Genomic DNA, 25553 nt, shown 5'->3' with positions numbered 1-25553 from the left:
TCGTGTCAAATGGCTGTCCCTAGGCCTAAGGCAGTCTAAAAAAGTGTTGTTTTTTTTTTTTTTTTAAGCTAGAACAAAGATTCCACTACGATGACTAGATACTAGGCAGGAAAAGAGCAGATTTCTGCTACAGAAAACCTGAGCAAGCTGCCCTTATTCTAGAAAAGAAACGAAGGGGACTTCCCCTTATTTCAGACGAGCACTGAGAGGGTGTAGCTGATATGGCGGTGGTAGGTATCGTATGCGAAAGAATCAGGTAAAGGAGGAGAGGTGTACGGGATCCTGCTGTGCGAGCTGCTGAGATGCAGAACTTCCCCGTGGTCACTAACACGGTGGTAGCTAACCTTCACTAATCCTCCTGACACAGAGCCAAAGACCAGCTCCCCAAAGTCCTCTATATTATCTGTGGGCAAACTCCTTGAAACGGAAGCCTGGAGCTGTGAAAATGCCCACCTAACAAACTTTAGCTCGCTGCCCTCACTCCCAAACTGGTGCAGAAAATGAGAGAGTAAGTCAGCGTTGGGCAGTGGACTTAACTTTTGCGTTCCCATGTCTAAGCCATAAAACGGAAAGATTACGCTTCCATCCTATTCATCTACCACTGTGCTGAGCCCGAAGTAGGTGCTCAGGACACACGCGTCAACTTCTGCGAAGACTAAGAGGAAAGAAGTGGCAATTAACATCTGAGAGCGTGCCAGGTGGTTTCCACACACTGCTCACTGATTCACCAGAGCGCCGTTAGGTAGACGTCGCACCTCCACCGAGAGGAAGCAAACAGGTTCAGAGAGTTAACTAGAGTGGCACATGGAGGTAGGTTTCAGGTTCGTCCGAAAGCCTTTGTGCCTTATGCAGTGTACCCGCACGGTCTCCCCTCCGCCAAAGGTGCTCGTACTGTGCTATGCAAGACAGTCGACCCACAGAAATTTTGATTTAGCGTCAGGAAGGATACTAACTTTGCAGAGACAACTCTTAGGGTGGAGGAACCCTTCCCAAACATTCAGGGTGTGGTCAAATAAAATAGCGCGACGCCAGCTAAGCTAGTGGTGAGGCCGGAGGGGCGACGGGAGTCGGGGCCAAACAAGAGGCGAGGCCAGGTGCGCTCCGACGCGCCCGAGCGGTCGCGGGGTGTCCGGGCATCCTGAAGGCACCCTGGGGGAACCCCGGCGCGGCGGTCGCGGGTACCGTCTCCCCGGCGGCGCCTCAGGAGAGCCGCGCGTGACGCACTTCCGCCCTGCGTCTTCCGGATTAAAGGGCCCCCCAGACCCGGCTCACAACAACAACAAAACGGGCGCGCGGTCGGCCGGCGCCTCGGCTCTAGACCCCGCCCTCCTGCCACCTGCCGCCGCCGGGCCGGGCCGGCCCGGGCCCTCCGCCGCCCATCCCTGCCGTGCTCCTGCCCCGCCCGAGGGATCGGGCGGACCGCGGGCCGCGCCCTCCGGCCAGCTCTCCCCGCGGCCATCGCGCCGCCTCGCGAGACCCGGGGCTGGCCGTGGCCGCTGCTGAGCCGCAGGAAGGGAGCGGCCGCCGCGTAGGACGCCCGGCCCATCTGTACGGCCGGCGGCCCTACCCGGGCGCGGACGGCGGTGGCGGCGGGCCCCGCGGCCTGCTCTCAGGTACCTCTGCCCGCTGGGCGGCCGGGCGCCGGGGCCGTCGCGTAGGGGCCTTATTGCGTTTCAGCTCGGGGGGCGCGGCGGGGGCGGGGCGGTGGCCCGGGCCGTGGCGCCCCCACCCCTCCTTTCCTCCCCTCTCACCGGTTTCTCTCTCTCCCCGCGCCGCCCCCCCGCAGTCCGGTGGAGCCTAGCGGAGCCCGGACCTGGAGGGGAACGCTGCATCCGCGGCCGGGCCTCCCGACGCCAGCGCCGCCACCGTCCATCACCCTCGGTCCCGGCAATGGCCTTTGTATCGCCCGATGCACTTGTGACTGACTTGGACACGGAATATTAAGAACCCGCTCGCTTCCGTCCCCACCCCAGTCGCGCGGGGAGTGACCACCTCGGCTCCTTTGGGCTCTTCACTGCTGCTCCTCTTGACTGGCTTCGGCTTTGGGGTCACCATGGACCAAAGTGGGATGGAGATTCCTGTGACCCTCATCATTAAAGCGCCGAATCAGAAATACAGGGACCAGACTATTAGCTGCTTCTTGAACTGGACCGTGGGGAAACTAAAAACGCATCTGTCTAACGTGTACCCTAGCAAACCAGTAAGTGTCGAAAGGCTGGCGCAGCGGCCCGGGCCGCAGCCTCTCGCGCCCCGGCCTCACCGGCTCCTCGCTCGCCCCCGCCCCTCTTGAGTCACTAGCCTGCGAGGGACTCTGAGTTCCCAATAATGTGTGTGCCTCTTGAGTGTCCGAGTCATCATTAATAGCTTCCTGCTGAGGTTCAGTTAATTAGTAAGAGTAGGCAGAAATGCCAAGGGACGTAAGAAATGGCAGGTATAAAAAAAGCCATTTTCCTTGGACTTAAAGTCACCAACCTGATAGGGGATGACAGTTACATCCTTAAAAAAAAAAAGATAAAAAACCCCACTACAATTCATAGTAAAGCCTTTACTGCTTATTAGACTAAAATTGCTTTTTACTTTCACCCTGGGGCCCAGATATTTGCTCACTGTTGAAGAGCAATTTTTTTTTTCTTGGAAATAAGTATGTACCCCTATAAAAATTACACTTTCAAGAGTAATATATATATTTTAAGAAGCAAAGAGTAATGAGCTTTAGGTTCCCTTTCCTCTCCCCCTCTCTTCCTCATTTTTCTCTTGTACAGGATACAGAAATTTCACTAATTTAGAAGAGAACAGCCTTTCCACCCCCGCCCCCCTACCATTTGGTACATCTTTTTATTCCGTTCATATCATCATTTGTAAATCAATGTGGCAGCGTTTTCCATTCTGAATCCTATCTGCATATTGCAAAGATAAATACAGAGTATAGCTCCGTCTGTCCCCAAAGGTAGATCTGAAAGGGCATCGTTGATAATTAAAAAGTCTTGATAAGTAAAGAAGGCCATTTGATCTATATTCAGATACTGATGAATTAGGACTGTTTCAGTGTTGCAGTATTAAGTTTAGTTAGTTTAGATTTCTAGAATAACTACAGAAATACTGTGGCTAATGCAAAAATAGGAGGTTTAGAAAAACAATTCTTAGTTGGTTGGCATTAGCTGTGTTTGTCAGTACCTTGTGATACAAATATTTTTAGTAGAGGAAATAAAAGCGCTCAGGTATTTAAATACTTGGAACAAACTAGCTGGATCTCACATTTATTCAAGTCTTTTGTTTGAAAGTGAAAGATTACACAGGGAATAGCTGTTTTAAAATTGTCTGCTTTGCAAAAGATTTCCTACTGCATATGATTCGCTTGGCACATTTTCAAAGTGGAAAACAGCTTTTCAGAATAGTCAGAGTGGAAAGCCATGGGCTCCACAGCACTCTTCCTAACGGCGGATGCCCTTCCTGAGCAGCGCCTGTCTCAGTGTATGTGCTCCAGGTCGCATTTGTGTGAGCGCCTTTCTATTATATGACTAAACCATTAGTTTGCACCGTGATAGACCAAGAGTTGCAGTTTTCTAAAACTTGCTTTTTTTTTTTTGTAAAAACTCGGAGAGGAGTGTGAAACCCGGGTGCCTTATTGGCACCCCTCAGGGCGCTAATCTCCAGCGCTGGGCTGGCAGTGCTGTGGGTTGTGGCCGCTGGGGACAGATCAGTTGCAGACTTTTTTACCCCGCCCCCCCCCACCCGCCGCCCTCCCTGCCGCTGGAACACCCTGGAGAGGCGTGTGCAGGCTGTACAAATAGCATGCAGGCTGGTAGTGGCCTAACTACCAACTTTGAGGCAAACCTGGCTTTTTTCCTCCTCCAGCAAGTCTTCGCTAAGTGAATGTGAGAAGGTTACTTGTAGGTTAAAGAGAGTGGGAGGACCTGGGGGCGGGGCGCGTGTGTTTATTTCCATAGAACTTCACTGGAAACTGTGCGGTGGTTGGAGCTGACAGGCTTACATTCTGCCTCACCACATCACAGTTGTTAAACAGACCGAGTGTCCAGTGAGACCCCAAAGCCACGGGTAGTCGTTGATACAGAAATTGGAGTCCTACAAGTTTTTTTTTTGGTAAGGCTGTTAATTAGAACAGAGAACATTTTGCAATATAAGCAGTGTTACATGACTAATAGAATGCATTTATACAGGAAATTTAGGTTCTTAGGACCACCCACAATGACTACTTAACATTATTCTGTGTTGAGGTGTCTCAAGTGCTGTGTTGCTGTTTAACAGAGATTGTTTCTGATGCCTGGTTCTGTGCACAGCTGCCTGGTGGGGGAGGGTGGACTTGGAAGCAGAGGAGGGTTCCAGTGCCCAGTGAGGAGCAGAAAAGGCGATGGCCCTGGGCAACACGGCTCCCCGACGGGGCCGACGGGGCCGACGGGGCCTGGGCAGGCAGAGGGCATTGGTCCCTGTGCGCAGCAGCTTCTAGGAAAATAAATGGGAACTGCTAGACGGAGAGGAATGGAGATTTGAAGTTGTCTTTTCAGTACCCCTACGAGGATGGATCATGTGTCTGCATGCTTTTAATGGAATTCAGGGTGTGAAATCTTAAGGTTCTAGTTTTAAGGTCAGAGACTGAAGTAAGCACAGATGATCTCCACATGATATTTTAAATTCAGCTCCCTCCCCCTCCGTAAACCTACAAAAAATATACTACCCCACCCCAAGCACACTTTCGTGGGCTTCATTTATTTATTTATTTTGGAGTCTATTGACCTGGCACTCGAACGTCTACGTGCCGAGCCGGAAGGGTCCTTTGCTGAAGCCCAGGTGCAGTGGGGGACGCAGGCAGGAACGTAAGTAACGGTGATGTTACGGGACCAGTGCTGTACAAAGCGGGTGTGCCGGGCGCAGCGGGGGCACCGAGGGACGGTGGTCAGCTCTGCGGTTCGGGGGAAGGGAAGTGGAGCTGTTTTAAGATAAGGTCCACAGGGACATTTTTCTTAGATGAGAGTCTTATGCAGATAAGATGAGATCTTTTTAAAAAAACCATTCTTTCAGAGCTAATGTTGCGCTGGAATTTGGACCCAGGTTTGTCTGATTAGCAAGCCTCAGCGCTTAACCGTTACAGTTCACACTATGTATGAAGGTCGCATGGAATAAGATCAAGGAAGGCCTTTAGGCACTTGACCCCCTCAGCTGTATACTCGCAAATTAACGATAAAAGGAGGTGTCTGTTTAGATGATTTGTCATCTAGTGGCTACAGATGAATGCATAACGTAGCCTTAATACTGTTCTGATGAATATCAACTTAGTATGTGGTTATTTCTGCTTATTTTGATAAATTATACGGAAGATATGGGAGCATAGTATTTTAAGACCTCAAAACACATTGCTTTTGCCTATCTTGTCACATCCCTGCTCCTTCGTGTGACCCACGGCAGCCATGTATTTTGGCATGCTCTGTGGTACGTCCACCTGATTTGTGAATGGCCTGTGAGTGCAAACAGCTGAGCAGGGCAAGTTCTGTAGGAAATCTGGAGGAAATTCTTCTTTAAGTGCTGTATGCTGGTGTTGCTTACAGTTGTTGCAAGGAGATAAGGGGTAGAGACAGTTTGAGTAAACTATGCTTCCATTTACAGTGTTTCGGAATTTCCTGGATTTAGTGGGAGAGCGAGATATGTTCCAGTACAAATGCACAGAATTCATTTCCCACAGAAATGATGTTCTGTGCGTGTCGTGGGAACCAGCTCTTTAAAGTTGTTTGACTTGACAGCTATATGTAAGTACTGAAATGTTAATAGTTACTACTTTCGAAGGATTTGGATCATAGTTCTTTGAACTAACATAAAAGTTATAGATTGCTTTTACTGAGGTATTTGATTATGAAGAACATGCTTTTCTGAGCCATAGATAATTATGAGAGACCCATGTAATTCTTCACATAAAAAAATTTAATCTTTTGATACCAAGAAGGTGACTTCTAGAAATATAAAGTGTCGTTCAGCTTTGTAAAAGTCAACTGCCAGACCCTTGTGAATATCTAAAATACATTAGTGATGCATAACATTTTATCTGCTTTTGATATCTGATAAAATGGTGAAAAGTTAGATGCTTTAGATAATAATATTCGTAAAGCTTTTAGAAAGAAAAATACCCTTCCCCAGTTTAGGGTTGACATGTGCACGTTGTCCAGCGGCGAGCTCGCCTCACCTTGGTCTTTGGCAGGTCTGTGTAGTGGGTGGCAGAGTGTGTGGGTCAGCTGGGTAAGCAGCTGCTTGCTTGAGGGGTGTAGGTCTGTCCCTGGGCTGCTCAGTAGCACTTGGACGTCTCCAGCCAGGTCGTTCAGCTGCCTCTGCTGTCGCACACGTCACCAGGCTCCTCCAGGACGGAGCAGGCCAGGCCTGGCAGTGCTGTGCCTGCTGGCATTTGCTGGCGGCTTGATGTGGCGGGTGAGCTGCGGGGAGAACGGCTACGCCCTTCACAGATACGGCCAAGTGTGTTTATGTGTCAGTCTGTGCGGCCAGTCTCTTAACAGCAGGAGCATTTAACTGGCAGTCTAATCAGTGCTTTATTTTAGACTTACTAGTCCTGTCTTCTGAACTCTTATATTTAAAAGGTGCCATGCAATCTTTTTTTTTTTTTTTAATTGAGAGAAAAATGAGCTTTTATTGTGCTAAGCCGCTGAGATCTTAGGGTTTGCTATAGCAGCTAGTATCACTTACCCTAATTAATACAGAAATGGATTTTCAATCAAGGTAAAGGATGTTGTTATTAGCAGGTCTGCATGAATAAAATTGTCACCTTTATAAGTAAAATTTAATTTGAATTGAGATCTCAAAATCTGTACTTTTCCTAATACTTACAATCTAAAATAACTCGATGAAAGTTCAATTGAGTATTGTATTATTTGCTATCATATCTAACCACTGGTTTTTCAGATATTTAAGTTAAATGATATTTAAATTGAAGAGGCAATTTTTTTTAGCAACATAAATTTTCTTATCTAATTTAGGCACATGAAAATTTCTTTTTCTCTATTTTCAACCACAGTAAAATTAAATAATTCCTTTTCCTTTTAAAACTTCAGCTTATCTAAAGAATATTCAATTTAAAGCAACAGTAGTTTTTACTGGCGTGTAATTCACGCACTGTAAAATTTGCCCCAACATGTGCGACTCAGCGGCTCTCAGTAGCCCGCTGAGTTGCGGATGTGTCACCGCTCTGTGGTCCCAGACATTTTCATCACCCCAAGCAGAGACCCTGCGCCCACGAGCCGTCGGGCCCGGTCGCTGCTCCCCCAGTCCTTGGTGGTCACGAATCTACTTTCTGTCCCTGGATTTGCCTATTCGGGAAATTTTATATAAATGGAATCATAGTGTATTGGTGGCCTTTCGTGTCTGGCTCTCCTCACTTACTGTAGCGTCAACAAGGTTTATCCATGTTACAGCATATATCACTTCTTCATTGCTTTTTATGGACAAATAATGTTCCATGGTACATATTTATCATATTTTGTTTGTTCATTTATCAGTTGACATGTTTGGTTGTTTCGGCTCTTTGGCATTGTGAATGACGCTGCTCTGAACGCTCCCAAACAAGTTTTGTGTGCATTTGGGTATATACTGAGCCGCATGGTAACTCTGTGTTCAGCTTCCTGAGGAAACGCCAGACTTCCCCGCAGCGGCTGTTCCATGGCCACTCTCACCAGCAGTGGATGAGGGTTCCACTGTTCTCCCCATTCTGGCCCACACTTGGTTTTTTTTTTTAAAGTGTATTTTATTGATTATGCTATTACAGTTATCCCATATTTTCTCCCCTGTCCCCTCTGCCCTGCACCCCCTTCCCATCAGCATTCCCCCTGGTTTTTGTTTGATGTATTTTTTAGGAGGGTATTGTGCTGCATTCTGAGAGATTTCTGTGCGTTTTCATTGTTATGTGCATTTTATTTCTGTGAAATAGATACTACTATTGTCCTCATTTGACAGATGAGGAACCTGAGGCACAGAGTGGTGGTAGCGGGGTCTTGTACAAGTTTCTTTTCTTCATCTGTCTCTGCTGTGTTCATCTGTAAGTCCCAACTCTTCCACCCCTTGGTGGCTACTCAAGATCATCGCTTTTTAAAGTCTCTGTTTTTCTCTCCTGCATCATTAGTTTTTTTCCCCCATTCTACTAGATTATTCCTATTGGTATATAAACATGTTGTTTCTCTATCCTAAAAGAACAAAAACACAAAACAGTAAAACAAATAAGACCAGAGCCTCCTTTTTTTTTTTTTTTTGAGGATATATATTTATTGATTCTAGAGAGAGAGGAACATCGATGTGAGACAAACATCGATTGGTTGCCTTCTGTACGCGCCCAGACCAGGACTGAACCCATAACCTAGGTATGTGCCCTGACTGGGAATTGAACCCACAACCTCTTAGTGTATGGGACGACACTCCAACCAACTGAACCACACCGGCCAAGGCCCGGACCCTCTTTGGATTCCACTTCTCTTAGAGCTGTCGCTCTATTTCTTTCCTTGTCCTTATTGCAAAACCCTTATAAGTTGTATATATTCACTGTCTCTAACTGTACTCCTCTCCTTTTCTCTAATATCCCTTTCAGTTAAGTTTTTATCCTACTGTCCACCAAGATTGCTTTACCAAGATCGCTAGGGGACCTCCATGCTGCAGGATAGTCTGAGGGAGCACAGAAATAAATAGGATAGTATGAAAGGAGGACTCTGTGAATAAAAACAAAAGCCTGGAAAGACTCAAATGTCCATTAGTAAACTGTAGTGCTTCTATGCAGTGGAGCCTTACTCACCAGTCCGAGAGGATGGGGAAGATGTCCGAATGCTGCTACAATGTCGTCTCCCGCGCAGCGTAAGTGAGAGAGGAAGGCGCAGGGGAGTGGGTATGGCGCACTGCTTTTTATACGCGAAAGGAAGGACATGCTTGTGTTCACGCTCAGATCTGTGGCGGTGCTAAAAAGAATGATGGGGGGGTAACTCCGAATGGGGGGAGGGAGCAGGGACAGACACTGACCCTCTTTGAATAGACATCATTCTGTAATTTTTACGCTGTTGCCATATAATTTAATTTAAAAAATTAAATGGAGAAAGGAATTCCTAAATGGTAACGCAGTAATGGAATGATTTCATGTCAGGATGGGGACAGAACTACAAGAGGAATTATCCCCACTAATTTGGAAGTGCAGTCTTTTAACTCTGTATTTCTAGAGGGACATATGTAAGGACTGGAGAAAGCCACAAAAAAGTTTAAACTTCACCTGATACTGTTGTTCTTATTTTGAGATTGTATATAGTAGGAGGAAGCATGTAAGTAAGTTTGTTAATGGCATATGTTTGTTAGTGTCTTTAGCAGGTGAGACTTTCAAGGCAAAACTGCCATATTTAATTTAATTTGGAAATGTCACTGTGAACTTTTAAAGTATCTCTTTCTAAAATAAAATACACATTTTCTAGCTTTCCTTAATGAAGAATCTTAAAAATAATGACAACTAACAGGAAGGTACTCTTAGATCCCAGATTTTGGTCTTTAGACTAAAGGAATCAAGGCTCCTGGCAGAGGCACCCGGGACATTTTGTGCCTAGAAGCAAGAAGCCATCTGAGACTAGAGAGGTCATTTCAGAATGACACAGGAGCCAACTTGGGCTCCTATCAACAAAAGATAGTATCATTTGAGAACTTAAATGGCAGTACAATATAAATCATAAAATTCTACAAGTTCATCATGATATTTAAACCAAAACCCTTAATGTTTGGTACCTAAGGACCCATAGATCTTATTCATTATGGCAGTTTCTATTGTGATTATTTTTACTATACAAACCTCTTTTACTCATGTTGATTATATAGTCTATTTAAAAATTGTGGTAGTATTGCTTGGATTTGACATTTGTGAGAATGGTTGATACAGCTACTATTTAATTGTTTCAATAGACTTTAAGGAACATTTGCCTGTTTCTCAATTATGAAATAGGATGTCTTATGGGGACTATACATAAATGCTTTAATTTTAAATATTCAGTGTTGGCAGTGGGAACTCTTAGCAGATTTATCATAAGTACAAAATAGAGCAGAGATACCCAGAACCTATTTCCTCCTGGGGGTTGCTTCCAGAGAAGGCAACTGTATCTCCATGCAATTGAGCTGATTTATCTTTAGTCTCATGTTTTTGAAAAAATGTGCAAAGCTCTTCATGAGAGTGGTAGGAATAATAAAAACTATTAAATAACTACCTACAGCCCTAACTATTAAATGGCTTTTGAATTAAAACCAATGAAGTGTTCTGCATAATGTTAGTAAAGAAAAAAATAAATCTTACATATACTTTCAGATGAAAAATACTGAAAAAAACAATACAAAACACCTTTGGTGACTTTCAGATTTTATCCTGTTGTTGACTTTTAATAGAAAGCCAGCTACGTTCTCGTTGATAGTTTGAGGATTTATAATGATAGTCACATATGCATTGCATTATGGCTGAAAAGACAAATTTCCATTTTTAGCTTTTTTCTGTTTTTTAAATTTGGTGATTATCTGTATTTCATTGTATCTACAATAAACATGCTACCATTGCTGAGCTCTTAAGGTCTTAAATGGAATTTGGAAAAACAAAATTCTTAAACTATGTCAGTTTTCTGCTTATTTTGTGCCTAAAGAGAGTTTGCCCATATTTAGGCATGTTATTCCCAACCTTTATTTTGTATAATTAGAAAAAGTTGAATTCTTTTCTTTGTCCCATTTCTTAGTTGACGAAGGATCAGAGATTGGTGTATTCGGGCAGACTGCTTCCCGATCATCTGCAGCTGAAAGACATTCTCAGAAAAGTAAGCAGATCTCTACCACTTCTTGCTACAGACACAGAGTATGAGAGCAGAGTCGCTCTGAAATTTTATCCATATCCAACCAGTTCAGTTTTTAGATACTTAAAATCAACCCATTTGGGTGACATAACAGGTAAGCATGAATTAGAGTGTAAAGAACGTAATGATAGATTTCAATTAGGTTAGGTAGCAGTTTAGCATATCTCTCTGATAGCTAAATTTGAAATAGGGTTATATAGTTATGTTCAAGTATTTGGCCTTTTGTGTGAGAAAACGCTGTCAACGTATCAGTAGTGCAGGAGCAGAGTGTTCAAGGTGTGGTGGAGCCTTTCACTGAGAGCAGCCTGCTGTCCTGGGTCCCTTTTTGACCAAACTGCGTGACACTGTAATGCAAGTTGCTTGGGTTAGGAGTTTAACTTCAGGGCAAGAAGTGGCAGGAAGCCAGGGGGGCATCAATTAGCAACCTTCGAATGTTGGTGCTTAGAGCTAAAATATATTTCAATATAGTATTTTGACAATCAGCTAGAGTGCTTTTTTCTTTTTTTTAAATGGTCGCTTTTTAATGCATGTTTATTTGTGGAATTTATGCTTTTATAACTTCTGCATTTGCCATACTGCTTTTTGTTTGTGAATGTAGCAAAGCTGAATATATAACTTTGGTATTTTGTCTTAGACCTTTGACAAAGACCTTAGTCTTTTTTTTAATAGTTTATTTTTTAATTGTATTTTTTTCATTACCATTTATCTCCCTTATATCCTCTTCCACCTCCACGAACCCCCAACCCCCTTGACCTAACTCTTAATGTTGCTCTGGGCCTCCCTGACCTGATTTAGGAAATCTTTCTCCTCTTCTTTCTGTTTATGATGACCTGTGGGGAGCTGTAAGAAATCTTATACCAGTATGTGCCTTCTGTTTAGGTGGTTGACATTTTAACTTTGCCAGTGTGACTTCTTGCTGTCATTTTCTTTTTAATCATGTAATTTCAGGTTGCCAAGGTGGTTTAATATCTTCTTTCTCCCTCAAAAATAGTGGAATTTGTAGCAGGTCCTCCCTCTTCAGTTTTTTAATAGACTTTATTTTTTTTAGAGCAGCTTTCGGTTGAGTGGAAGTACAGAGATTTCATGTATACCCCGCACCCGACGTGTGCACGGGCTCCCATTCCATGGTAGAGGGGTACGCTTGTTGCAGTCAGTGAACCTACGTTATGGACACATCGCTGCCACCCAAAGCCCGTAGCTCACATTAGGGCTCCCTCTTGGTGCTGTACGTCCTGTGGGTTGGGACAAATATATAATGACACGCATTCACCGCTGTAGTGCCCCTACGGAATAGTTTCACTGCCCTAAAAATCCTCTGTGCCTTTTCATTGTTCTCCCTGTTTTTATCCTTGAAAACCTACTGCTATATAAATACTCTTTGAAATAGATACTTATTTTATTATTTTAATGCAAAGATAGCTAGTTTGCATACAAATACTTTTTTAAAAGGTTCTTGCTGCCAGAAATTGTTTCTGACCAGAAGACTAAAAATAAAAATGGTTCAGTCAGAGGACTGTTGGCCCCTCACATAAAACATTTTGAATAGCATGTTTACATTTTTAATAGCCCTTTGGACTGTTTTTGTTAAAGTCAGTGTACTCCTCCTATGTTCAGTGAAATGCTGCTGTTAGCTTTACATGTCTGTCTTGTTATGAACTGTTTTATGGGAGCTTCCCCCAAAGGTGGGTGAGAATGAATATTATGGGTTAATCTGAGTAATAGGGCCTTTGCAGCTAGGTTTCTACTTAGCAGATCTTATACTTGGATGCTTTTTAGTGTTCTCTGTTCTGAAGCCAAGGGGACACGGCACACCAGGAAGACAGTGCCTCCTGTCTCCCGTGCGAGGCACGTCTTGTGGCGCCCCATCTCTGGAAACGCCTCTTCCTCACTCTCTAACCCCCATTCGCTTCTTTCTTTAAACTCTTCAATAAAGCGATGGTAGTTTGTGCGTCTCGGTTCTGTACAGAAGACTGTGTTATACATTTCTCTGGTTGTGCTCTCATGCCCCAGTCTGATCTTTCAACAGTGTGAGAGCCTCTTTGGTGAGGGGCAGCTTTTACTGGCTGGGATCCACCTCAGAATTCAGCACAATTCTAGGTTTATGGTAGGCAGCTGATAAAGTCTTAGTTTCTACTTGCGTTCTTTCTCTTTCTCACAACTGGGCATCTTCCTTACCTTCCTGCCTCCTTTCCTTTATCAAACTCTGTTTTCTTCTTTTTTTTTTAAGTCACGGAGCTGTCCTGTGTTCTTCTCTGTCCTCCTCTATTCTCTTCCCCTTCTCCATCTTATTTCCTTGCTTTATGCCTAAGTATAACTATACTCATATAATCACTAAGCTAAAATGTCAACCCTTATCATTATTAGAATATTTTTCTTTAGTCATACTTGTAGGTTTATGGAAACATGGGATAGTTACAGAATTTAGTTCAAATACATGCTTTATATAAATATAAAATCAGTTTTGACTTAAAAAATAAACTATACATTACCTTGCTAAAATTAAGGGAAATGAGATTATGGTGAAATTGATTGAGTTTATTTATTATAGCTGCAAAGTCTTAAGTAATGGAAATTTTTACTACTCAAAGTTTGCAGGTCTAAGCTTTGATGTGAGTGTTACAGTTCTGATATTAAGGTGCTAGATGTCTTTATATTGAAATCATAGATTGTATTGACACACCTTTACAATACTGCTTGCTTCAAGGCTCCTTTGTATACAAAGTAATAATTGTTTTCACATAGCATTTACTGAGTATTTTGGCCACTTTCCCGAGCATGGAGAAAATACTGAATTCAAAAGGGCTCCAAATCTTAAAATGGTAAATTTACCTTCAAATGGCAGGAATTTCTTACTAAAAATGGCTCTGCTGGAAAGCAAAGTAAGTTCTGAGTTCAGAATTCCAGCTTAGCTGCTACTGACATTTTGACTTGCACCTTTTCCAGTACTACCCTTTCAGTGCGATCTTCTTTAATTTTAGCAAGATGAGTATCACATGGTTCATCTCGTGTGCACTTCCCGGACCCCCCCCAGCTCTCCCGAATCCAGTGCCAGCACAGAGGGTCACGAGGCTCTGGCGTCCGGCGGCAGCAGTTCTGTGAGTTGTCGTGGGAGGAGTATGCGTGCAAGGCTCCTGATTATCCTTACTTTGCCTCTGAAAACTAAGTGAAAAAACAGAACAATTGGAGCTTGTGGGTTGTGAGATTGTGTTTTGAATGGCTTGGTTTAGGCATTTAAACTTTGTTTTTAAAATCCAATACACAGTGCTATCCCTTGAAGCCTTCCCCCTGTGAGTTATAATTTGTGTATGTGGGTCAGTAATAAATCCAGTCCTCAGGGGTTTAATTACTTGAAATACTAAAGAAAACGGAATTATGACATTGTTACATAACATAACCTCTAAGGCCAGTAAAATTTCACAGAGATTTGAGGTGTTTAATATAGTACATTTTATTTACGGTATGTTAAATTGAGTTTTAAGTATACCAAATCTTGAAGTAGATTACTTGGTCAAAAATTTTATTTTTTAAAATGACTGATTTGGGCATACATTCCAACTACTGGAGGAAAAATTGCTTAACCTACTCAGCTGTTTCAGATTTGGGTATTCATTTTTCCTGCCTTATTTTTTCGTTTACTTAAAGTTGTTTTGGAAATTTTTCTTAATAGTTAAACTTTTCAGCTTAGATATTCTCTGTAAGTTTTAAGGAGACTGTTCCAAGTCCTTTTATGTTGTAATTATTTTTGGTTTTTCATAAAAGCTTTATAGGACACACTTGGAGGCGAGAGAAAATTCTTGTCAGGAATCTAGCCAACACTTGAAGGAGAGGCTGAGTGGAGAGGTGATGGCTAGTTGAAAGATCTTCCAGTAGATACTAGTCAGCTGCTGCCTTAAGAACTAGATGTTCTAGTTGCTGTATTTAATTCATACGGTCTCAGTGGTCAGTATTCTCTAGTTGCAGTCATGGGAATTTGGTTTACTTTAAACTGAAGTAAGTTTTGTCAGTAAACCCACGGGCCTTGATCTCTTTCTCGCCTTGCACAGGAAGGGACAGAACCTTGGCATTGGCATGACGTTCTGTGTATAATCTTTGGCCATAGTTGTGTTGCTTCAGCTTTTTTTGAGAAAGAATCTTCTGACTTGTCTAGTCGTTCCCCAGCCATGGTATCCTGGCATTTATATATATATTCAGTTTTTCAAGGTGCAGTATGAAAATCCAAAATGTGTCAAAAGAAAAATAAGTCGAATTCCCCTTAATGATTATGACTGAGAAATTTCAGTGATTTGAAAATGGCTTAGAAATCTAGTCATGAAAGAGTTATCTAATAGGGCCAGAAATCCTTGGTTCTAGAAAAACTAGCCTGGGCTGCCAAATGCCCAGGCCTTTCTTTCACTAATTTTTAATTAACCACATTTTTATGGTCCATTTAATGACAAATCTTGCCAAAAAAGAAGCCTTTCCAAATTCATGTCCCTAGGAATCAGACTCCCTAGTAAGATATTTGATACCTGTTTTGTGTGGAGTCACATCGTAGAGAAAGCTTTTGTTAGTTTTGCAAAAGACGGATGCCCTGGGACCTTCCCCAAGGCAGGACACGGGAAGGCGGACACGCCAAAAACACACCCCATCACTAGGACGGCAGCGCAGCTAACGCGCAAATTCAGCAAACCTGGAGGGTGCGCGAGTCATGCTGTGCTCGGGTTCTTAAGTGAGAGAACTGTAATTGATAAAAAAATACGGTTGTGTTTTAAATTTCCATAAAACACTTGATAAATTATTTTCAAATAGCGACAAATTGGGGTTTGCTGTTGCTCCAAGGGGCTATATTGTTTAACGTCACTGAGTCTGGAGAGTTACTGGCATCGTTGGAGCATGAGAATTTTGAAATTCTGATTGGTATCATCATTAAAAAAATTTGGTGGTGGTATCTATAAACTGACAAGTTTAGAACTGAAAGGAATCTTGAAAATCTAGTTCAATCTTATTTTTTGTAGGAAAGCTAAGACTTGGAGGTTAAGTGAAATTTTAAGGTTATGTTCCTTGTTAATATCAGAGATAACACTACACCTGATTTCTAGCATGTTCCTCATAATTTTAAACCAGGATGTTACTAATAGCATGTTATACCATACCGGGCACAGAGTAAGTGTTTAAATGCCGCAGTAATTAGTACCATTACTGAGTACTTCCTGTGTTTCAAGCATTGTGAAAAGAACTTGGCATGTATCAGCTTAATCCTCACGATTTTGTATGTTTTTTTAAATACAGTTACTCCACTACTTAGCCTTTTCTAGTGGATAAATAAGCTGCTGTATAATTAAGAAGTTTTGATTTTTATGAAGTCTTCAGTCTCATCAGACTTAAAGTATCTCAAGATTCAAATTAGTAAATTCTTAAAATTCACTCTTTACAGAGGGATTTCACAAGTACGTATTTAGCAACGTGTCTATAATCTCATGATTATAATGAATTAAATCTTCTTGAAAAAATCATTGCATTTCTGTTTGTAGAGTTCAGACCAGTCAGGATCAACAACTCCATCGTCCAGTCCAGAAACCTTGCCGCTAGCTGTCAGTGCGTCCACCGAAGGGCTGAGGCAGCGTGTCCTTCCACAAGTGCAGACCAACCCAGCCCAGAGTCGGCAGTTCCCCTACGTCCTGCAGGGGTGAGTGGTAGCTGTGGGCGTCTTACGCGTCGCTTACTCCCCACTTTCCTGGGAGCCCTCTGCAGGAATCCAGGCGTGTTTCAGATTTACTCCTCTGCAGGCCGACGTGGCTTGGGAAAGAGAGGGTTCCGCAGAGCAGTGCTTTTGAGAGCCGCTCCTGCATCAGAGCCGCGTAGGGCAGCATCGTTCCACATTTTCATGTTTGTGCTAATCGCCTGGGGATCTTGGTAAAGTGCAGGTTCTGATCAGTAGGATGACTTGTAGTTCAGAAGTTAAAAGCAGAGAAATGCTTTCACCTTCTAGAGCCTTGAAAGACCCATCTCTCTCTCTTTCTGGCAGAAATGTAGACAACCAGCTTCCCGGACAAGCTGCGGCGGCCGGGTTCCCCGTGTACCCCGCGTTCAGCCCGCTGCAGGCACTGTGGTGGCAACAGATGTACGCGCACCGGTACTACATGCAGTAGTAAGTGGGCGCCAGCCCTTCCTTTGCTCGCTGCGCTACGCGCTCTCTTTTCTGTTTTTGCCCTCAGTAACTTCACTTGGGATTGCATTTACTGCTGTATTTCATCAGCTTTAAAAAATTATTATGAGAAGGAGTTCACAAGCATCTCGACAGATACTTTTAAAAAAATTGTTTGGCTAAAGGAAAAATAGGTTCATATCGACTAATCCTTTTCTCCACCTCTCCCTCTCTCCCCTAATTATATTGAGATGCTTTAATACAACATTTTGTCTATTTTAGAGGACAAAACTTAGGAAAGTTTCACTGGAAGGCAGCAAATCTCCATGAAGAGATTAGACATTGACTAAAAAGAGGTAGAAAGAATCACATGTCGAGGAGGCGCCTGTCTCCGAAGGACTCGGGTGGCGAGGACGCTCCTGCACCGTCAGCGCTGTCGGGAAGGCTTGGCCCGGCAGCGTGGAACCCGCTGAGCCCCGAGCGCGCCGTCTTGGCGGGCTGCTGCCTGACTCTGCGTTTGGCATTCCCAGCTTCTCACTAATGTCCTCTCCTTGTTTCTCTGATTCTGTTCTCCTCTTCATTCTTATCTTTCTGAGCACTCATTTTGTGTCCTTGGATAGCCCTCTAGATCGGGGCCCCCAACCCCCAGTACTGGTCCGTGCCTGTTAGGAACTGGGCTGCGCAACTGGAGGTGAGCAGCAGGCGAGCGAGCACGCGGAGAAGCTTCCAGCTTTGCTTGTGTCACTGTCTGAGCTCCACTTCCTGTCCCCACAACCTGCCCCCGCTGTGGCCCGTGGAAAAACTTGTCTTCCACGAAACCGGTCCCTGGTGCCAAAAAGGTTGGGGGCCGCTGCTCTAAATGGTAGCACTCTTCCACATGCACTTAGATGGAGCTGTGTCCTTACCACGTGCCTTGTGATGCTCAGTCTGGCAGGGCAGACAAGAGTCGGTCCTGGGCCAGCCTCCGGGTTCCTTTCTCCCCCGGCCTTACTGTTAGTCCCCAGGACGACGCCCAGTTCCTCATCCCCGGCTCTACCCTGCATCTCCGCCTCATGCTTGGAACCCTCCACAGGGAGCTGGCCTTCCCCCAAGTTCAGTGTGTCTAAAGTGTGACTGCACCGTCCTCTTCAGTGCATTCTCCTGCCTGACCCGTCAATGACTCTGTGTCTCCTTAATCACTGTCCACGTCCTTTCCCAGCTTTGGCTCTGCCTTCCGTTATCCCTGAACCCAGCAAGTTACCAGGGTGAATTAATACGTTGTTTCTGGCTTCCGTCGTTCCCCGGTATCTTACTTCCCATATTTTCCCAGGCCTTTTCTCATTTGAGATCCACTTTACTGCCGTCGCTCTTTCTCCTTTTGGGCTTTTGACTATATTTCATCCAGCTGCTGCCAGGTTAACTCGCTTTACATATAATCAAGTCAGTCATTCTCCATCCCCCCAAGTATCTGACAACTCTCTTGTCTACAGGGTGAAGTCTGTATCCTTATCTTTCCTCCAGACCCCATATCCCGCAGAGCTGGCCTGCTTTATCAACCTCATATTCTAATCGTTCTCTTGCATAGTCCTAGGCAGGCTGTTTGTACCTTCGCTGCTGCCACGGTAATACAGTAGTTATCCTTTGAGTAACTGCTTTGTGCTTAGCACCCTACTAGGTGTTTACACCCCTTCTTACTTACAGCCCCACAAGAACGGTGTAAGGGAAGTGGGGCTTGTCATAGCGTGCTTCTGGACCGTCCAATCTTACGCACATCGTTGGACCCTGGAGCCCAGGTTCTCACGCTTCATGAAATAGCTCGCCCATGAGAATATCCAGGAGGTAGCGGGTGTTTTGGAACTAAAAAGCCCTGTGCAGATAGATACGAGATCTTAGCCTACAGGCTTCAATCCGCTTTCATAGCCTAGGAAACTTTATTTTCTTTTGCTATCTTGATTTTTGCACTTTGGATTGTACAAGAATTTCAACGTGCAAAAGGCTAGGCCAGCACAGCGAGCGCTGGGTGCTCATCGCCCAGCCCCTGCGTTGGCCAGCTCACGGCGACCCTGTTCTGCAGCCCTCCCCTCCCTCGCCGCCAGCTGGGCAGTCAAAAGCGAGTTCAGATATGTTATCATTTTACTGGGGGCCTTTTATAGGCGCATTTATTCTGATTTTCAAGCAATTAAATTGTAAGCAAACTTCAGGACCACAATTCTTTGTAAGTTTGACAAAGGATCTAGACCAGTGGACCCCAGGTGGAGTTCCTGGAAGTCAGCAGTGGGGTTGAGGGGTTGTTACCTGGAGACTAGTTAATACCCTAGAATACACTGATACACATCCTGTGCCACTGACGGTGGGCACACAGGGTAGTGAGTGGTGTCCGTTGCTGGACAGGTCTTTGGGAACCTGGGCCTGAGGATGAGGTGATGGGCCTGAGGATAAAGCTTTGTCATCCATGTAGAATGACAAAAGGGGCCCTCAGTGAGAAGGCTGGAAAAGAGATCGGGTCCTTGCCTACAAAGTATTTGGTGCAAGGGGGGGAAAGAGTGAGTCACAAGGCTGTTCTCACTCCTTGTCCCTCCCCCCTGCCCAGGCTGAGAGCCACAGTCTTGGTCCCAGTCCCCACGAGATTTGTGCTTGCCCAAGAAATGGGGGGCAGGGGCAGCGATAGTCCTCGGCAGGTTCATGAAATGTACATACGGCTTAGCCAGGAAGATCCGAAAAACGTCCTGTAGCATGACAAATTGTTTCCCTTTTTAACATTTATTTTGGTGATTCTTCCAGTCAGGCTGCAGTTTCAGCTCAGGCCACATCGGACACTGCCCCTGCCCAGCCTGCACCTTCACAGCCCCTAAATCTGGCCCATGTTCCTGGAGAAGAACCCCCACCCGCACCAAACCTAGTGGCCCGAGAAAATCGGCCCGTGAACGAGAACGTGCAGATGAACGCGCAGGGCGGGCCGGTGCTGAACGAAGAGGACTTCAACCGAGACTGGCTGGACTGGCTGTACACCTTCTCCCGGGCCGCCGTCCTCCTGAGCATTGTGTACTTCTACTCCTCCTTCAGTCGCTTCGTCATGGTCATGGGGGCGATGCTGCTGGTTTATTTGTGAGTGGTGTCCATTCGCTTGCTGTCTCTTTGACTGGCTTCCCGAAACTGTCCAGATGGGGTTGACATACGGTAGTTGGTTGTGAATGTTGGGTGAGGGAAGGTGGACATCGGGGCCAATAGGTCCGGCGTCAGAAGCAGTGCAGTTATGAATGAGAACATTTACCAGAATTGTCTAGAAGCAAATTTTCCCTTTATTGTCATTTATAAAAATTGTTAATTCAGCTAGGTGTGCTCTATCAATTATTTAGAACTTCAGGAAGAATATGAACCACTCTTTTTTTTTTTTTTTTTTTTTTTTTTTATTTCTTAGTTTAGAGAGAGAGAAACATCCAGTTTTCATTCACTTATTTATGCATTCTTTGGTTGCCTCTTGTATGTGCTGTGACCTGGAATTGAACTCTCAGCCTTAGTGTGTCAGGACTGCACTCCAACCAACTGACCTGCCTGGCGAGGGCCAGTTCATTCTTGTACAAGGATTTTTTAAAAATTATAATTATCAATAGTAAGTCCTATAGATACAGGTTAGGTTTTTTCTTCATAAGTAGACTAACTTTGCCTTGCTTCTGGATTCCCCAAGAAGCAAACAAATATCTAGTTGAATTTCATTATGAAAAATAGCAAAAAAAAAAAAAAAGATTTTATGACTCCTGACATGTTTTAATATTTAGTGTAGAGCCAGTTAAGCCAATGATAGACTTTTACACTTAAAATGATTTCTGTTTTGCTGTCATTGCTTTGAGAGGGGTAGTTCTCAGTCTAATGGTGGTGATATGGTCTTTTCATTTATTATAGTTCTGATCATTTTTCTCTTATAGGATGCTAATGTTTCATAGTTTTACAAATAAAAACTGTTGTGCCTTCTTTTCTTTTTATTTCGCTGAACAGGCACCAAGCTGGATGGTTTCCCTTTAGGCAGGAAGTAGGCCAGCAGCAGGCTCCCCGCAATAATGCCGAGGTTAACGATGGGCAGGATGCAAACAACCTAGAGCTTGAAGAGATGGTATGCGGATGGGGTTTGTATACTTGCAGTACAGGTGCGGCCTCAGCACTCTGTGGGGCCAGCATGCCAAGAGGATCTTGGGTGTCCCATCAGTATTTGTGGACTAACATGGGAGGGAAAGCGAACATATAAATTGTGTGGTTTCATCTGGAAGAACTTAGTCATATGTTAGAATTAAATGAGAAGAACTAATGTTCTTCTTCCTTAAAATAGCCTAGAAAGAAAATTATGCACATGGTGAAAATTTATTGTAATAAATTGGCAGTTATCCCTCGGAACTCAGACACTGAGGAACTCAGACACTGAGGAAGTGATCAATTTTGGATTTAACAAAGATTTCTAATGACCAGCTATGTACCACTTTCTTATTCCCACCTTCCTTCTTACTGTGGGGAAGTACTTACCTCTCTTCTTGTCTGTTGTGAGGTAACGCTAGCTGTCTAATCACTTAGGAGTCCATTTCTCATTTTGTTTGAAAGGAGCGTCTCATGGACGACGGGCTTGAGGACGAGAGTGGAGAGGATGCAGGTGACGCCGCGGGTGCGCTCCCCAGGCCGGGGCTGATGGCATCCGCGTGGTCCTTCATCACCACCTTCTTCACTTCGCTGATACCAGAGGGGCCGCCCCAGGCTGCCAATTAGACCTGAGAGACTGCCAGCTGCCAAGGAGGGCCTGGCGTTAGGAGCGTGTTTTAAATAACAGTGCAATTTCAAAAAAATTTATTACTTCCTTATCATCATCATGTACAGAGGTGTTTGTTTTTTTTTAAGCTTCTGCATATGAATAGTTTAAGCACAGAAGGACTACTAAATGCGTGATTTTTTAAAAAAAGATCCTAACAGAACATAGCGTAACACTATTGGTCTTCCAGGTTTATTAATTTCAATTATGTGTATTATACCAGACAGACCTATACATGCATCTTATTTCTTTAAAGAGCTGCTTCAGATAGGAGTGTCTATAATAACCCTGTCCTTCAATGAGTAATTTGAATAAATATTATCTATTTTCTGTGAATTATCCTAAAAGTTTTAAACAGAATGACTTCATAGTTTTTAAAAAGATTATTTACCTAACATGTGCTAGTAGCATCTTGCCCAACCATAAAGCAATAAAATTCTCAATAATCTTAATTTCGACATTTGAATAAATAATGGGAACTTTAAATTTTAAGGGCAAGTGTCCCATCATTTGGAATTGGTACCTTTAAAAATAAAGGCAGCTCTCTTCAATGGGATTAATAGTGATATAAAATGTTTGATATAAGCAGTACTTTTATAAAATAAGATATGCTGGAAATCATTCCCTGTAATTTTTTAAAATAAAAGGTCAATTATGGTAAACTGTCTTATGGGTTATTTGTTTAAATTCTTCAGTAATGTATGCATCATGAGCAAAAAATCTATATAAATTTAAGTAGTTGGGAAAGTCTCCGAGGTCATTTCACCTCATTCCATGCCAGGTGGCTAACTCCTAGTTTTCAGGTGTCTTCAATAGTTTTAGAAAAAAAAAATCCCTGCATAAGCCAACTCAATAGTTCATGTGAAGGGAGTAAGTTTCTTACATGGTAGCTAATTAAAATTGGAACAGACGAGGATGGGAGGACTTAGCATGGAAGAACTTTATCTCACATGTAATGTATTATACAACTATGCCAGAACAAAACAGTAGATTAAGAAAACATCCATGAATTAATTATTCTCTAAGTTGTTAACTTACAGTAATGGTGACATTTCAAGGAGTAACTGGTTTACCCTTTGAAAAGTAAAATTAGGTTTCAGTTTATAGATGTCAGTGAAAACATGATGGTTGAATATGAGCAGTTGAACCACGGCAATAGTAATAGGAAATAAAGACAAATGTCTGTATAATACTGAGGTGAGAAAATACCTTTATCCCTAAAAAAAGGTTGCTGTGTATATAACGTTTTGACTTACATAATCAAAAGGCAAACAATTAGGAAGATTAAAGAAAAAAGGTATTATTTAGTAAATTAAAAAAATAGGCAATTCAGGCCTGGCCGGGTAGCACAGCTCGTTGGAAAGTCACCTTGTATCTCAGAAGATTGAGGGTTCGATTCCCAGTCAGGGCACATACCCAGGTGGCAGGTTTGATCCCCAGTTGGGTGCTCATGAGAGGCAACCAGTTGATGTTCTCTCACTTTGATGTTTCTCTCTTCCTCTATCTAAAATAAAAAAAACAAACTCAGCTGAGGAGTTAAAAAAAAAAAAAGGCAATTGAGTAAAAAAAAAAAAAAAAGAAAAAAGCACCCCATTAGGAAGTGGCAAGCATACTCTCTTAGTCAGCTTGGGCTGTGCTAACAAATTACGGTGTGACTAAACAGTAAACGTTTCTCTCTCATAGCTCTTGCAGCTGGGAAGTCCAAGATCAAGGTGCTGGCAGATTCTGTGTCTGGTCAAGGTCCACTTCCTGGTATTCATAGAGTTAAAACAGGGTCTGTCCTGTTTCTTCTTAGAGGGGCCCTATTCCTGTTCATCATGGCTCCACCCTCATGCCCTAATTACCTCCCAAAGTCCCCACCTCCTAATACTTTCACGCTGGGGGTTGGCATTTGTGAGGGAGGTCACAAGCATTAAACACATAGCAGATACAAGTGTGGACAATACACATCGAAAAAAAAGGGAATGTGTGCAAGTTAAAACCATCAGATTGGTAAGATAATAGTGCCGGGAAGTTATAGGGGAATGTAAAATAGTATGTAGCCCATCCAGTAAGTATCAATTTTTTCAAAATTGCACAGAATCAGTCGGTGTCATCCTGTTGTTCCTAGACTAAAGATGGGACTAATGAACATGGCCTGCAAAGTCCTGAGAGGCTGGGCCCTTGTCCCTCTCTACTCCCCTATTGCAATTCAGCCAGGCTGGGCTCCCAACTCCAGCACTGCTTCCGGCCCCAGGGCCTCAGATGGCTGTTCCTTTTTGCTTGAACAACATCACACTGACAGTCACTTATCAGGTCTCTGTTAATGGTCCGAGCCTTGGAAAGTTTTTCCCTGGAAGCATTGCTCTTCACATTTAACATTGTTGCGGTTTAAGTTTATTTTCTTATTTGTCACCCCCCACAAGATAGGAGGGCTGTGAGGTTGGGAAGTGTGTTTTATGCTTATTTTATTTACAGACTATAGGTAAGCACCTAGGAGTTAGTTCAGTGCTGAATGAGGGATTGAAAATGGACACTCTCTTCAAATCAGCCGATGTTGGAAAGGGCATCACACACATGTGAGGTTTAGCTTTTAGAATATTCACTGGACTGTTTGTAACAGGAAAAGACCAGGACTGGCTGATACTCGGCAGGGCGAGCTATGTGCGCACGTTAGTGCCTGGTCAGGGTCCACCGTGAAGGGGGCTGGTTTCAGGGCTGGTGCAGCCGCTGCCTCCAGGGGGAAGGTCTGGTTGTTGGCGGGCAGCTAAATAAAGAAACTGTCTAACCTGGAAGATCTGCTCCATAGATCAGACACTAAAATAGGGCCGGTGGGGAGAGTAGGAACACACTGATAATCGCGAGGTCAGGCTCTTGTGTTGGGGGTTGGAGAGGGGAGGCCTGGAGCCCCAGAAGGCGCAGAGCAGTGTGGCGCTGCGGGGCCACCATCTGGAGGAGCAGGAACCTGCACCCGAAGTGCCATCTGGGGCCGAAAGGAAGAAGGGTGCAGGTCACAGACCCCCCAGCGAAGGCCGGGGGGATAAGCAGTCTAAAGACGCTGCAATGTGCTACCAATTTTAATTATTTTTCCTGTGTTGCTAATTCTCTCCTATTGGTTTCACTTTTGGTAATTTTCTTGTCAAAAACGACAGTGTCAGCTGTGTTTTGAACAATTAAAGAAGGAGCTGTGGCCGTGCTGGGGCCAGATGGCGCCTGCAGGGCAGGGGTGGTGGGAGACCGTTTCCAGATGGCAGAAGGGCGTTGCCGAGGCCCAGACCGTGGTCTCTAGGCCACAGGGTGACCAGCACCGGCAGGGCGGGGATGTGCGGGATGCACACACTGCCCGGGACGGCTCGCCTTCCTTACCCGTCACAGTCCAGCCTGGCCTTGCTGCAGTCCAGCCGTGGGGCGTCAGGCTCTGCTCGGCGGGTGAGAGGAGAGGGCGGCCCCAAAGGCTGGAGGGCTGGAGGCGTTTCCGCCGAGTTTGGTGGCGTGGTTGGACGCCATCACCCGTCAGCGCTCTAACCAGTTTCTCTGGCTCTGACCCCCGTGTCGCTGTGGAATTGCGGCTTTCCAAGGAGGGAAGGGGCCACGTCCGGAGCCTCACGGGTGCCTCCCCGCAGGCAGCTTTTGCGTCACAGAAAAGACCAAGGTGCAAGGTCTACAGAGCCACTCTCTCCAAGTCGGGTGTGAACCAGGCCCCGAGGCCTGTGGCCTCCGGCGTTTGCTGCTGTGTCTGCTCCACTGAGTGCACCGGGCCGGAACCTGCTGTCCTCACCTCCGAGGCCACCCTGGGGGTCCCGGGTGGCCGGCCCCCTCGCGCACT

The 25553-nt window shown here is 44.4% G+C and overlaps 1 protein-coding gene across 3 annotated transcripts; it reads left to right on the top strand.

The window, feature by feature from the left end:
• Positions 1-1324: 1324 nt before the first annotated feature.
• Positions 1325-22399, top strand: HERPUD2 (HERPUD family member 2). 3 transcript variants are annotated; one of them, XM_054571352.1, is made up of 9 exons: positions 1330-1613; positions 1787-2200; positions 10743-10820; positions 13835-13951; positions 16367-16521; positions 16861-16983; positions 19741-20064; positions 20953-21067; positions 21547-22399. In XM_054571352.1, the coding sequence occupies exons 2-9, from the start codon at positions 2054-2056 to the stop codon at positions 21706-21708; spliced, it is 1221 nt and encodes a 406-aa protein (XP_054427327.1). In that variant the 5' UTR covers positions 1330-1613; positions 1787-2053; the 3' UTR covers positions 21709-22399. The 3 variants fall into 3 exon arrangements, with proteins under 3 accessions (XP_054427329.1, XP_054427328.1, XP_054427327.1); XM_054571353.1 differs by lacking the exon at positions 10743-10820 and having other exon boundaries at positions 1326-1613; XM_054571354.1 differs by lacking the exons at positions 10743-10820; positions 13835-13951 and having other exon boundaries at positions 1325-1613.
• Positions 22400-25553: the final 3154 nt, after the last annotated feature.

This window comes from Pteronotus mesoamericanus, unplaced genomic scaffold (genome assembly GCF_021234165.1).
Source record: "Pteronotus mesoamericanus isolate MK-2021 breed Mesoamerican mustached bat unplaced genomic scaffold, CSHL_Meso_final contig_220, whole genome shotgun sequence".
NCBI lineage: Eukaryota > Metazoa > Chordata > Mammalia > Chiroptera > Mormoopidae > Pteronotus > Pteronotus mesoamericanus.
Note: the sequence above shows the minus strand (reverse complement) of the source record. Positions and strands in the feature narration are given on the sequence as shown.

What these genes read in the sequence shown, in the direction of transcription:
- HERPUD2 (XM_054571352.1), top strand. Translation starts at nt 2,054, where the DNA reads ATGGACCAAAGTGGGATGGAGATTCCTGTGACCCTCATCATTAAAGCG. An exon ending in TGAAAGACATTCTCAGAAAA is followed by an intron (nt 10,821 to 13,834) that starts GTAAGCAGATCT and finishes CTTTAATTTTAG; the next exon opens with CAAGATGAGTATCACATGGT. An exon ending in CACCGGTACTACATGCAGTA is followed by an intron (nt 16,984 to 19,740) that starts GTAAGTGGGCGC and finishes TGATTCTTCCAG; the next exon opens with TCAGGCTGCAGTTTCAGCTC.